Below are 12,622 nucleotides of genomic sequence, written 5' to 3' on the forward strand. Positions count from 1 at the left end.
GATTCTGCGATGCGCTAACAGGAGTGTTGTGAGCAAGACACACGAAGTCATTCTTCCACTTTACTCTGTACTTATTAGGCCTCAACTGGAGTATTGTATCTAGGTCTGGGCACCATATTTCAAGAAAGATGTGGAGAAACTGGAGAAGGTCCAGAGAAGAACAACAAAAATGATTAAAGGTCTAGAAAACTTGACCTGTGAGGGAAGACTGAAAGAATTGGACTTGTTTAGTTTAGAAAAGAGAAGACTGAGAAGGGACATAATAGCAGCTTTCAAGTATCTGAAAGGGTGTTACAGGGAGGAGGGGAAAAAATTGTTCTCCTTGGCATCTGATGACAGGACAAGAAACATTGGGCTTAAATTGCAGCAAGGGAGGTTTAGGTTGGACATTAGGAAAAACTTCCTAACTATCAAGGGGTATGTCTACACTACCCCCCTAGTTCGAACTAGGGGAGTAGTGTAGACATACCCAAGGTGGTTAAACACTGGAATAAATTACCTAGGGAGGTTGTAGAATCTCCATCACTGGAGATAATTAAGAGCAGGTTGGATAGACATCTGTCAGGCATGATAGATGATGCTTGGACCTGCCATGAGGGCAGGGGACTGAACTTGATGACCTCGAGGTCCCTTCTTAATCTAGGAGTCTATGATTCTATGCTTCTATGAAATCAGATGGAGATCTCAGACACTCACAGCTTATTATACATAATGCAAATGTGGGTAATTATGACATATGATTCCAAAAGAAAGAATTTTCAGCGCTGTCAAGTTCCTTTCAGCTCTTTGGCAGTTCTCTCCCCTCCCCACTTAAGGTTTAGCAACTCAACTGCCTATGCCAAGGCACTTCTCTTCCTACCAGCTTTCTTTCTAGTCTCTTGAGTGTGAGGTCAGCCAGAGTTTTACAGTCTACAAAATCCCAGAAGCCCTTGAAGCTCTCTTCCTTTCCTTCTGGGACTTGCCTCTGAATTTTATTTCAAGCTTCACAGCTGATGAGAATGCAGCTTGTTTTATAATGCTGCTCTAAGCACAGCTTCTGTGTTTTTCTAGTTTATTTTGGCTGTTCCCCTCCTTCCTCTCTTCTGGTGGCTCAGCTGTAGGTGGTAGCAACAGTGGATGGCTTTGGAATTTCTCTAAAATATAGTCAGGGGTTCCCTGCAGAGGTCCTGCTTTTATTGCTACAATCGTGGACAAAGCTAGTGACCATCTTAAGCAGACTAAGCTTAGGGCCCCTTGCAGCTCACGGGGGGCTCTATTAACTTTTTATTGTATGTGGAGAGAAATATTCTTGCTTAAGGTTAGCAATGGGCTAGCACTGCTACTGATTCAGTGGCTATTTGGGGGTGAAGTGTGTTCTCTGACAATGTAAGGCTATAGGGGATTCTCTTAACCAGGCATATAGAAAAGAGGAAGTGGCTGTCTAGTAAAGAACTGATATAAACATGTGTTGTAATGTATAAGTTGGAGGTGGAGATACGGTTAACTTCACTGATCTTAAAGTGTGGCTCTCTTTCATGTAAAAAGTTCTTTCCTGCATACCAGTGATGCTGGAACAATTTTTAGGGTGTGGGTGCTATGCTGCACCCCCTCCCCTCCCGCCTTACCTTGTCTGCCCCCCTCACCACCTCAGGCTGGGGGCAGCTCCAAAGCCCCAGGTGCAGGTCCAACATTTTGGGCCCTGGGGCCTGCAATGGAGCCATTACCCTGGGTGGCAGAGGAGCCTGGGCAGTCAGGACCTTGGGGCCAACAGTGGAGCCTGTAGCAACTACTGGGATTACCAGAGACAGCAAGCTGGTGGTCAGGATCTCCTGGAGCTAGCGGCCAGGACCCTAGTGAATGGGACTGCAGGGTGGGGCACAAAATCTGTGGGGTACTGCAGCACCTCACCTTCACCGCCTTCCCCTTCCCATGCCTGTATAGGAGTATTTAAAACATTCTTTATTTACATTTTTTTTGCTTTAGCTGGTTGCTGCCTGAAAATGCTGGGATGTAATAAGGATGTGAAGAAGCAGGTAATTGACTAATCATGTAGTTGAGATAATTTGTATTGACTACATGATTAGTTAATAAGGGAAGTGGGGCCCAGGAGCTACCCCCACTGCAGCTCTGCAGTTTAAATGTAGTATGTAGCCCGGCTCCTACTACATGTAAACTGCAGAGCCGCAGTAGGGTTAGGTCCCAGACCAAGTGCAAGCTGAAACTAAACAGTCCCAGCTCGCACCAGGTCCGGGACCTACTCCAACTGTGGCTTTGACTTTAAATGTAATAAGAGCCAGGCGGTTTTCCACATTTAAAAGGCAGAGGTGCAGCGGTCCTGAGCAGTCCCAGCTCGTACCAGCTCCAGGACTGCTGAGCAATACAAAGGCAGCAAAGGGAGGGGAGCGAGTAGTTGGGTAAGCCTAGGCTATTGGGTAGTGGACTACTTGACAAGTCACTTACATCCCTAGGATGTAACAACCCTTATTGTACCGCTTCTTCCTCCCATTTTCAGTTGCATGGAGCACATTCTCATTCTCCCAGGATGAGATCTTGTGGAGAAAGTGCTATCTAGGGTGAACTATATGGGACAAGTAATGAATCTTTTAAACACTAAATTATAAGGTAAGGGATGACATGGCCATCACTGTAACAGTGCATCTGCCACAACTATAATTATGTAAATATAAGGGGTAGTTCTGAGTAATAACAGTTTGCAAGTGATGAGTTGAGCAAGCACGGTTTGCAGTGACACCCAAGGAAGTGTCAACCTTTCCAGCTATTTGAAACTAGTGAAGCTAATGTCTCTTTATTGACTAGAGGTAGTTTACTTCTTTACAGAAGTCTTTGTGTAAAAGTTTATTTGTGATTTTTTATTTTTAGGCAGATAATGTTTTTAATTGATCAAATCGTTCCTCTTACTGTAAAAAACATTTAACAAACTTTTTTAAAAAATCCTATACACACATAGAAGTGAAAAATGAAGCATTTGAATTGATTTATCAGATTAAACTGGTTTAAGGACATAGGAGGTTGGTTGAGGAGGTCTGTAGTGTACTTTTCTTGAATTAAATTAACTTGATCTGTTTCTTAAACCACTTTGTGATAATTAAATGCATAACAAAACCTATTACCTAATTTAGTTTCAAGGAGATTTCTACATTTAAAATAATAACAATCTTTCCCTAAAATCCAATTATTTTTAAAGGATTTATAGTAAACAATTGGAAAACATGGTGTCCCACTTCATTATTATCATCCTTTCTCCTTTGGCAGCAATCTCTGCAGAATGTGTAACCAGAATGTCCATAACTTGTCATAAAACAACTGTAAAAAGTTCTTAATTTTAACTCCTAGCTAATAACCAACAATTGAAATAATTGTCTCTTCTCCCTAGATCAACTTTTAGAAGTCATATAGTGTGCAGATTTACAATTACCAGAATTTACATTTTTAATTTTCAGAGAGGAAGGCAGACAACTTTCAAAATCTTAAAATGACAAATACAGAAACGACTGTATTCTAAATGAAAAACAAATAAACGTGATCAAATGAGTGCATTTAGCAATGTACTGGAAACTAGGGATGTAATAGTGTAGCTGATTAACTGATAAGTAAATGCTTATAGGTTAATGCTATAGACTACATACATTTTCCTCCTCCCCCCCCCCCCCACAAGTAAACTTTTTAGTAGGCTGGTCAACAGTGTGGCTCAATTTTGGTGTAAACCAGGTCTGGGACCTACTCCCTCTGTAGCTCTGCATTTAAAGTGTATTAGGAGCCTGGTGGGCAAGCAGCCTAGCTCAGTTCCAGTTAGTACTGGGTCTGGGAACTCAGAAAGCCTCCCCCCCAAGGAGCTGCTGCCACCCCACACTGCTGTCTCTTTATCAGAGGCAGCAGCACAGGGCGACAAACAGCAGGTCTGCAAGCGGAGCTGGTTTTTAAACTGGCTTCTCTCACAAACTAGTTCCCGCTGCCGGTGTATAGTCAAAAAGTGCAACTTCTCAGTTTAGTCACAAATTCTGAGAAGTTAGTGTTTCAGTCGCTGCTCGGGCCCTGCCCCCCTGGGGATTATAGAATAGTCAACTAACAGATAAGAATTTATGAGGTTACCCGATTATTCAATTAACTGATATTTAACATCCCTACTGGAAACCTCTTTCTTCAGATCTGAACTTTGGTCAAAGGATATGAGCCTCCTTAATGTTGCAATCCTATGAGGAAGGGGCTCTATGTTGAAGAGTCTTTTGGGGTGTTGTTGCTGCGATAAAAGGACAGATGATTCAGAAGGCAGGAGCTGTGTTGTTGTCACCCACGGCCATAGGCAATTGAAGGGCTGTTTACAGAGCAGGGGATCTCAAACTCGGTTTATCTTAGGCCCAGGGCCAGTCATCAAATCCTCCTAGCGGGCCAGCAGCCACCCGCCTTTGGTAGTGGCCAGAGGGCAGGGGGGGTCTCTACGTGTTCCCCATCCCCGTCTCCCGCCCCGCCTGCAGCACCACATGCTCCCCGGCACACGTGTTCCCCCGGCGCACCCTTCCCCACGCCTGCCACCCCAGGTGATTTAAAATGCCCTGTCCCAACCCCACTGGAGGCGCTGACTCCGCCGCGGCATGTGCCTGTGGCGCCGGGGAGGTGTGTACAGCGCTGTCCCGTTCCTGGGGTGGCCGCGCGGAGCCCTGCACGGAGGGAAGCAGCGCGCTCCAGCCCGCTGTGCTCCTGGCCTGGGAGATGGCGGTGGACAGGAGCAGGCTGCGGTGCGACCCCGCTTTCCCGCAGCTCCACGGCCCCCCTAGTCCCCGGCGTAGGTTTGGGGGAAGAGGCTCAAGGGGGGGAGGTCGGGGTGGGCATGGAAAGCCCCCTCCCCCCCCCCGACCAGAGGGGCAAAACGCTCCGGCCGGCGCAGCAGCTGGCCTGGGGCAGCCCTGCAGGGAGGGCCCCTGCACAGCGGGTTGCAGCGCCAGCGCCGCCAACCACGGGGCGACACGGCCTCGGCCTCTGCGACGCCTGCGAGAGAAGCCAGCTGGGCTCTCCGGGACACTGGGGGCCAAGGCAGAGCCGCAGGGCGGGGAGGGCGCGAGACCCGCTCTCCTGCCCGGGTAACCCCCCCCCCGCGCGCCCGCGTTTCCTAGCAACCGCGCGGCAACAGAGCAGCCGGCGGGAGGCACCGCGTTGCTAACGCTGCTGCCACCTTCGGAGCGTCCCCCGCGTGCCCGCTGCGCCCCGCCCACCTCGCCTCCTCCGGCTGCCCCACGCGCAGCCCCTGCCTGGTGCGCGCTCTCGCCCCCGCTCCCTGCGCACCCCCTGCCCGGAGCGCGCTCTCGCCCCCGCTCCCTGCGCACCCCCTGCCCGGAGCGCGCTCTCGGCTCCCCACTCGCTCGCCCCGTTCGGCTGCTCCCCTGCGCCCGCCTGTTGCACCCCCCGCTTGCTCCTCCCCGCCCATTTCCACCCCTGCCTGCTGCACTCCCACCTACCTGCTTATTTCCCGCCTCTGCATTCTTCTCTGCTACACCCCCCCCATTGCCATCCACTCCTGCTTCTCTCCAAGCAGCCCCTGTGTCAGCTGCACCTCCTGTCCCATTGCACCCCCAGTCCTCCCGCTTCTCCTCACATACTTCCCATCCCTTCCTACTGCACCCCACTTACCCTGGTACTGCTCTAGCCCTCCTGCCCCTCCCTGCGCACCTCTTACCCCTGCCTGCTGCATCTCACTTGCCACCACTCTTCCTGTTGCTCTCTGAGCAACCTCTATGCCTGCTGCACCCCCACTCCTCCCGTTTCTCCCCTCACACTCCAACCCTGAGGTGCTGCACCCCACCCATTTCTCACTGCTCACCTCCTGCCCCTGCCTACTGCACCCCCTCTCACTGGACCATTCTTCCTCTCCCACCAGGCACTATGCGCCAGATCCCAGAGGACAGCATACGCCGCAGGAAGAAGGCACCTCCACACCAGCTGTAAGTGCTGCCTTTGCTGCAGGGCTCTTGGTGTGCAAGGCCCAGGCCCTAATCCTTGCTACCTCAGGGGACCAGGCCTGGGGAACAATTCCTGCAGAAACCTGGCTCTGTGTGCGAGTTGGAGGGGATAGTAGCACTGGGTCTTGTGCTCTTGCGCCATGGACTCAGTACCCACTGCTTAAGGCCCTGGAGACTGAGCCTGAATGACTTTCTGTCCTCAGGGCCTGATGCTGCCAGCCCTTGTTCACCTGAGTAGTCACCATTTCTTCAGTCATCCCACTGAGAGTCAGGTGTGCCTAAATACTTTCAGGAAAGGGATCCAAACCTTTAGCTGAATTGCTTGATCTTTCTATCCCACTGCACCCTGTGCTAGGTGCCTGCAGTCACATGTGCATCTTGGGAGGCTATAGACCCTAAGAGTGTTACACAGGGTCAGGCCAGTGGTCTATCTAGCCCAGTATCTTTAAAGGAATTGAGACAGTGGCAAGCCCAGAGTGATTCATCCCATGTCAACCAGTCCCAACTTCTGACAATTAGACTTGTTCCTGGTAATCCTAGCTTACAGCCATTGATAGACCCATCCTTCAGGAACTTACCCAGTTCTTTTTTGAACTGAGTTTCATTTTTGACTTTCACAACATCCTCTGGTGAGGTGTTTCAACAGGTTGTGTGCATGAAGAACTACTTATGTTTGTTTTAAACCTGTTTTTTGCCTATTAACTTCTTGGGTTGACCCCTTGTTCTTGTATTATGTGAAAGGGAAACACTTTACCTATTCAGTTTCTTCACACCATTCATGATTTTATAGTTCTTTATTATATGTCCCATGAGTCATCTCTTTTTCCAAGCTGAACAATCCCATTCTTTTGCTGTTCCACAACCCTAATAATTTTTGTTGTCCCTCTCTGTACTTTTTCCAATTCTGATACATCCTTTTAAAGATGTGTGTAATTATTGTTGCACGGGTATTTAAGGTTTATAGATTGATACTTTCTGTATTATCTATCGCTCTCATAATGGCCCCTAACATTCTGTTAGCTTTTTTCACTGCCACATATTAAGTGGATTTTGTCACAGAACTATCCATAATCACTCCAAGATCTTTCTTGAGTGGTAACAAATAATTTAGACCCTATCATTTTGTATGTGTAGTTGGGATTTTGTTTTCCAGTATGCATTACTTTGCATTTATCAACATTGAATTCATCTGCCATTTTGTTGCCAATCACCCAGTTTTATAAGATCTCTTTTTAGCTCTTTGCAGTCAGCTTAGGACATAGTTGTCTTGACTTGAGTAATTTAATATCATCTGCAGATTTTACCACTTCATTGTTTATACCCTCTTTTCAAGATCACTTATGAATATATTGAATAGTACTGGTCTCATTACAGATCCTTGCAGGTCCCTGCTATTTACTTCTTTCCATTGTAAAAACTGACCATTTATTCCTGCCTTTTGTTTCCTAACTTTTAACCAGCTTATCCATGAAAGGACCTTTCCTCTTACTTCATGGTGACTGATCGTTCTTCAGAGCCTTTGGTGTGAGACCTTGTCAAAGGCTTTCGGAACATTCACTATATTCATTGGATCATCTTTGTCCTTATTTGTTGACTGTCTCAGAGAATTCTAATATATTGGTGAGGCATGATGTCCCTTTACAAAATTCAACTTGACTCTTCCTGAACATATTGCATTTATCTATGTTTAAAAATTCTGTTCTTTACTGTGGTTTCAACCAATTTGCCTAGTACTGAAGGTAGGCTTACTGGCGGTAATTGGCAAGATTGCCTCTGAAGCGTATTTTAAAAATCAGTATTACATTGGCTATTCTCTAGTCATTTGATAGACTTAGAAACTGATTTGAACAGTAGGTTCCATACCACAGCTCTTCAGTTTTTTCAGGCACTCCATCTTGAATGGTCCCTTAGAATATGTGCTATCTACATATGCTAAACAATCTGTTCCACCTTGTATCCAGCTATGATTCTCACCTTTTCAAGACCAGAAGAAGATCTCAATATACCTCAAAAACTTGTCCCTCTTACCAACAGAAGTTGGTCCAATAACAGCAATCACCTACCTTCTCTAATATCCTGAGTGCTGCTACAGGTAAAAATTGCTTTTTCTTTGGTAACTTTTCCAGTCCAATAATATCTTGAAATAAAGACTATTGTGTGAGTAAACAGAAATGTTTAGCATAAAATGAGATTGTGCACTCTTCGGAGAGCTGAACCATGTTAATTGAAGTCAATGGAGAGAATGCCATTTGTGTCCTTCTACTGTGTGTTTGTACAGCTTCCTCACAATAGGCTCCTTATCCTGATCAAGCCTCTAGGCATTTCACTCATGCTAATAAAGTTATCATTAATGTTTGTGTGCAAAACTGTCTTGTCAGAGCCAAGTCTCCCCAATGACTCATCTGTTAATTGCTCTGAATCCAGCAATTACTAGTATGAAATAAGTGACATCCATTGGCAATATTATGTGGTGGTTTGTTTCCTCCTGTTCATGACTTCAAGCTATAACAAATATGAAATTTTTTCCTATAGGATATAGGTATGTTTGCTTTGAGGAAGACACTTTTTTTTTAAACCCCAGCTATATCTTGTGTTAATTATCAGTTCTATTTATTATGTATTTTGCTATTTATTCACTACATTGTAGAAACACATTTGAGGTAGTGTGGGATGTTTTGTATTGGAGTGCTGTTTTCTTTGTAATTTGAATATTTAGCTTATTCCATTTTATGGAAATGGAGACAAGCCTGAATGAGAGATTGCAGAAGAAAAGGAAGGAAAGGAGAAATGTTGCAACGGATATTGTCAATTGTGATATGAGATGACTTTTTTCAGAAGGCAGACTATAAAGACGAGTAGGAGATTAAGAATAGATCCCTTGGGGACACCAGCTGAGAGAGAATGTAGGACAGGAAGATTATTATATTAGTATGATGTGAAAGATGTATTAGATAAGTTGGAAGAAGCCCATTGGAGATCCCATCAGAAAAAAACATATGTGCCAATGTGATAGATATTTTAGGGCTTCACAGTTTCAAAAGGAGCCATTAGGTCAAGGAAGATTAAAACGAAAGAAGTGAGATTTTTGGGAATTAGCTACATGTAAATCAATAATTCTAGAGAGTATTGTGTTGGTAGAATGGCCAGGGCAAAAACTGAATGATAAAGAATCAGGAATAGAATGCTGGGCATTGTAAGGTCAAATGTGAGACCAGGCAGCCCAGCCCAAGAATTTAGAATGTGACTTGATCTTGAGCACTCACTGCCAAGTAAGATACGTCAGTAAGACTAATACACGTTTATTTAAAAGAGAGGGAGTCTCGGGATGCCAACTCACATTAGGGATGTGAATGTTTAACCGGTAAGCCTCACTAAACAAGGGTGGCCACTTGTTGCAGGCAAGGGGCTGCTTCAGCCCCGTAAGAGGCCCGTTGCGGGCAAGGGGCTGCTCTGGTCGGGCCCTGGCATCCCAGGCGGGGCTGTCCATCCAGGATGCTAGAACAGCCCCGCCTGTGGTGATCCCTGGCCTGCTTCAGGCAGAGGCTGCTCTGACATCTTGGCTGGAGCAGCCTCTGTCCACGGTAGCCCTGGGTGCCCCGTAGGCAGGGGCTGCTCCAGCCTGGCCTGGGTGCCCCGTAGGCAGGGGCTGCTCCAGCCTGGCCTGTGGTAGGGGGGAGGAGGAGGAATGGCTGCTCCAGCCTAGCAGCGGCGGGACGGGGAGTGCTCCTTCCCCTCCCTCCCACTCACTTTCCTTTTTAATCGGTTAACTGGTTAAACAATTAAATGGGACTTTACATCCTTAATACGTAACAGTCAGCAGAAACTATTTCTACTTGGACTGAAGTGGAGATGAATGTAGGAGATAGCTGTGTAGAGAGTCTCTGGGTTAAGCTAAAAGGGGTAAAAAACGAGGGTGATATCATGCTAGGAGTCTACTACAGGCCACCTAGCCAGGTGGATGAGGCCTTTTTTAAACAATTAACAAAACTAGCCAAAGCCCAAGATTTGGTGGTGATGGGGGACTTCAACTATCCAGACATATGTTGGGAAACTAACACAGCGAGGCACAGGCTATCCAATAAGTTTCTGGACTGCTTTGGAGACAACTTTCTGTTTCAGAAGGTTGAAAAAGCTACCAGAGGAGAAGCTGTTCTGGATTTGGTTTTAACAAATAGGGAGGAACTAGTTGAGAACTTGAAAGTGGAAGACAGTATAGGGGACAGTGATCACGAAATAATAGAGTTCATGATCTTAAGGAAAGGTAGAAGGGAGACCAGCACAATTGAGGTAATGGATTTCAGGAAGGCAGATTTTGATAAGCTCAGAGAACTTGTAGGTAAGGTCCCATGGGAAGCAAGACTGAAGGGAAAAACAACTGAGGAGAGTTGGAAGTATTTCAAAGGGACGTTGTTAAGGGCCCAAAAGCAAACAATTCCGCTGTGTAGGAAAGATAGAAAATATGGCAAAAGACCAGCTTGGCTTAACAAGGAGATCTTGCACGATCTCAAAATAAAAAAGGAGTCATATAAAAAATGGAAACTAGGACAACTAACAAAGGAGGAATATAGGCAAGCAACACGGGAATGCAGGGGCAAGATTAGAAAGGCAAAGGCACAAAATGAGATCAAACTAGCTACAGGCATAAAGGGAAACAAGAAGACCTTTTATAAATACATTAAAAGCAAGAGGAAGACCAAGGACAGGGTAGGCCCACTGCTTAGTGAGGAGGGAGAAGCAGTAACAGGGAACTTGGAAATGGCGGAGATGCTCAATGACTTCTTTGTTTCGGTCTTCACCGAGAAGTCTGGAGGTGTGCCTAACGTAGTGAATACAAGCAGAGAGAGGGTAAGTTTAGAAGATAGGATACACAAAGAACAAGTTAAAAATCACTTAGGAAAATTAGATGTCAGCAAGTCACCAGGTCCTGATGAAATGCATCCCAGGATACTCAAGGAGCTGATAGAGGAGGTATCTGAGCCTTTAGCTATGATCTTTGAAAAATCATGGCAGACAGGGGAAATTCCAGAAGACTGGAAAAGGGTAAATATTGTGCCCATCTATAAAAAGGGGAATAAGAACAACCCAGGAAACTACAGACCGGTCAGTTTAACGTCTGTCCCAGGGAAGATAATGGAGCAGGTAATTAAGGAAATCATATGCAAACACTTGGAAGGTAATAAAGTGATAGGGAATAGCCAGCATGGGTTTGTGAAGAACAAGTCATGCCAAACTAATCTGATAGCTTTCTTTGATAAGATAACAAGCCTTGTGGATAAGGGAGAAGCGGTGGATGTCATATACCTAGACTTTAGTAAGGCATTTGATACGGTCTCGCATGATATTCTTATTGATAAACTAGGCAAATATAACTTAGATAGGGCCACGATAAGGTGGGTGCATAATTGGCTGGATAACCGTAGTCAGAGAGTTGTTGTTAACGGTTCTAAATCCTGCTGGAAAGGGATAACAAGTGGAGTTCCTCAAGGGTCTGTTTTGGGACCCGTACTGTTCAATATCTTCATCAATGATGTAGATATTGGGATAGAGAGTACGCTTATTAAGTTTGCAGATGATACCAAACTGGGTGGGGTTGCAACTTCTTTGGAGGATAGGGACATAATTCAAAATGACCTTAGCAAGTTAGAGAAATGGTCAGAGGTAAACAGGATGAGGTTTAATAAGGAGAAATGCAAAGTGCTCCACTTAGGAAGGAACAATCAGTTCCAAACATACAAGATGGGAAGCGACTGTCTAGGAAGGAGCATGGCGGAAAGGGATCTAGGGGTCATAGTGGACCACAAGTTGAATATGAGCCAACAGTGTGATGCTGTTGCAAAAAAAGCAAATATGATTCTAGGTTGTATCAACAGGTGTGTTGTAAGCAAAACTCGTGAAGTCATTCTGCCGCTCTACTCTGCACTAGTCAGGCCTCAGCTGGAGTACTGTGTCCAGTTCTGGGCGCCACATTTCAAGAAAGATGTGGAGAAATTGGAAAGGGTACAGAGAAGAGCGACAAGAATGATTAAAGGTTTAGAGAACATGACCTATGAAGCCAGGCTTCATGAACTGGGCTTGTTTAGTTTGGAAAAAAGAAGATTAAGGGGGGACATGATAGCGGTTTTCAAATATCTAAAAGGGTGTCACAAGGAGGAAGGAGAAAATTTGTTCCTCTTGGTTTCTGAGGACAGGACAAGGAGTAATGGGCTTAAAGTGCAGCAGGGGAGGTTTAGATTGGACATTAGGAAAAAATTCCTAACTGTCAGGGTGGTCAAATATTGGAATAAATTGCCAAGGGAGGTGGTGGAATCTCCCTCTCTGGAGATATTTAAGAACAGGTTAGATAGACATCTGTCAGGGATGGTGTAGACGGAGCTTGATCCTGCCTTGAGGGCGGGGGGCTGGACTCGATGACCTCTCGAGGTCCCTTCCAGTCCTATTATTCTATGATTCTATGATTCTACAGCCTAGTCAGCCTGATCCTGATTTCACTTACACAGGTATTTATAAGGAGCAACATCAGTGAAGATAATAGAAGTATGATAGTGCAAAAGAAGTGGGTGAGATTACAATCAGGGCTTAAGGTTAAACTCTGCTGTCTCTTATGACCACATGAATTTAGAAAAACTCCATTGAAATCAGAGTTATTCTGGATTTGTAAACTAGTGAAAGAA

General features: G+C 45.6%; 1 protein-coding gene across 2 annotated transcripts in view; it reads left to right on the forward strand.

Annotated features, from left to right (window-relative positions):
• The first annotated feature begins 5,321 nt into the window (after window positions 1–5,321).
• CIMIP6 (ciliary microtubule inner protein 6) overlaps window positions 5,322–12,622 on the forward strand; it is a 31,978-nt gene continuing 24,677 nt past the window's right edge. Inside the window, exon 1 of one of the 2 annotated variants that reach the window (XM_075925481.2) lies at window positions 5,322–5,933. In XM_075925481.2, the coding sequence (XP_075781596.2) occupies window positions 5,875–5,933 (59 nt within the window). In that variant the 5' untranslated portion in view covers window positions 5,322–5,874. The remainder of the gene's footprint in view (window positions 5,934–12,622) is intronic. The other variant, XM_075925480.2, reaches the window with a different exon arrangement.

Source organism: Pelodiscus sinensis, chromosome 3, assembly GCF_052426305.1.
Source record: "Pelodiscus sinensis isolate ZL-2025 chromosome 3, ASM5242630v1, whole genome shotgun sequence".
NCBI lineage: Eukaryota > Metazoa > Chordata > Testudines > Trionychidae > Pelodiscus > Pelodiscus sinensis.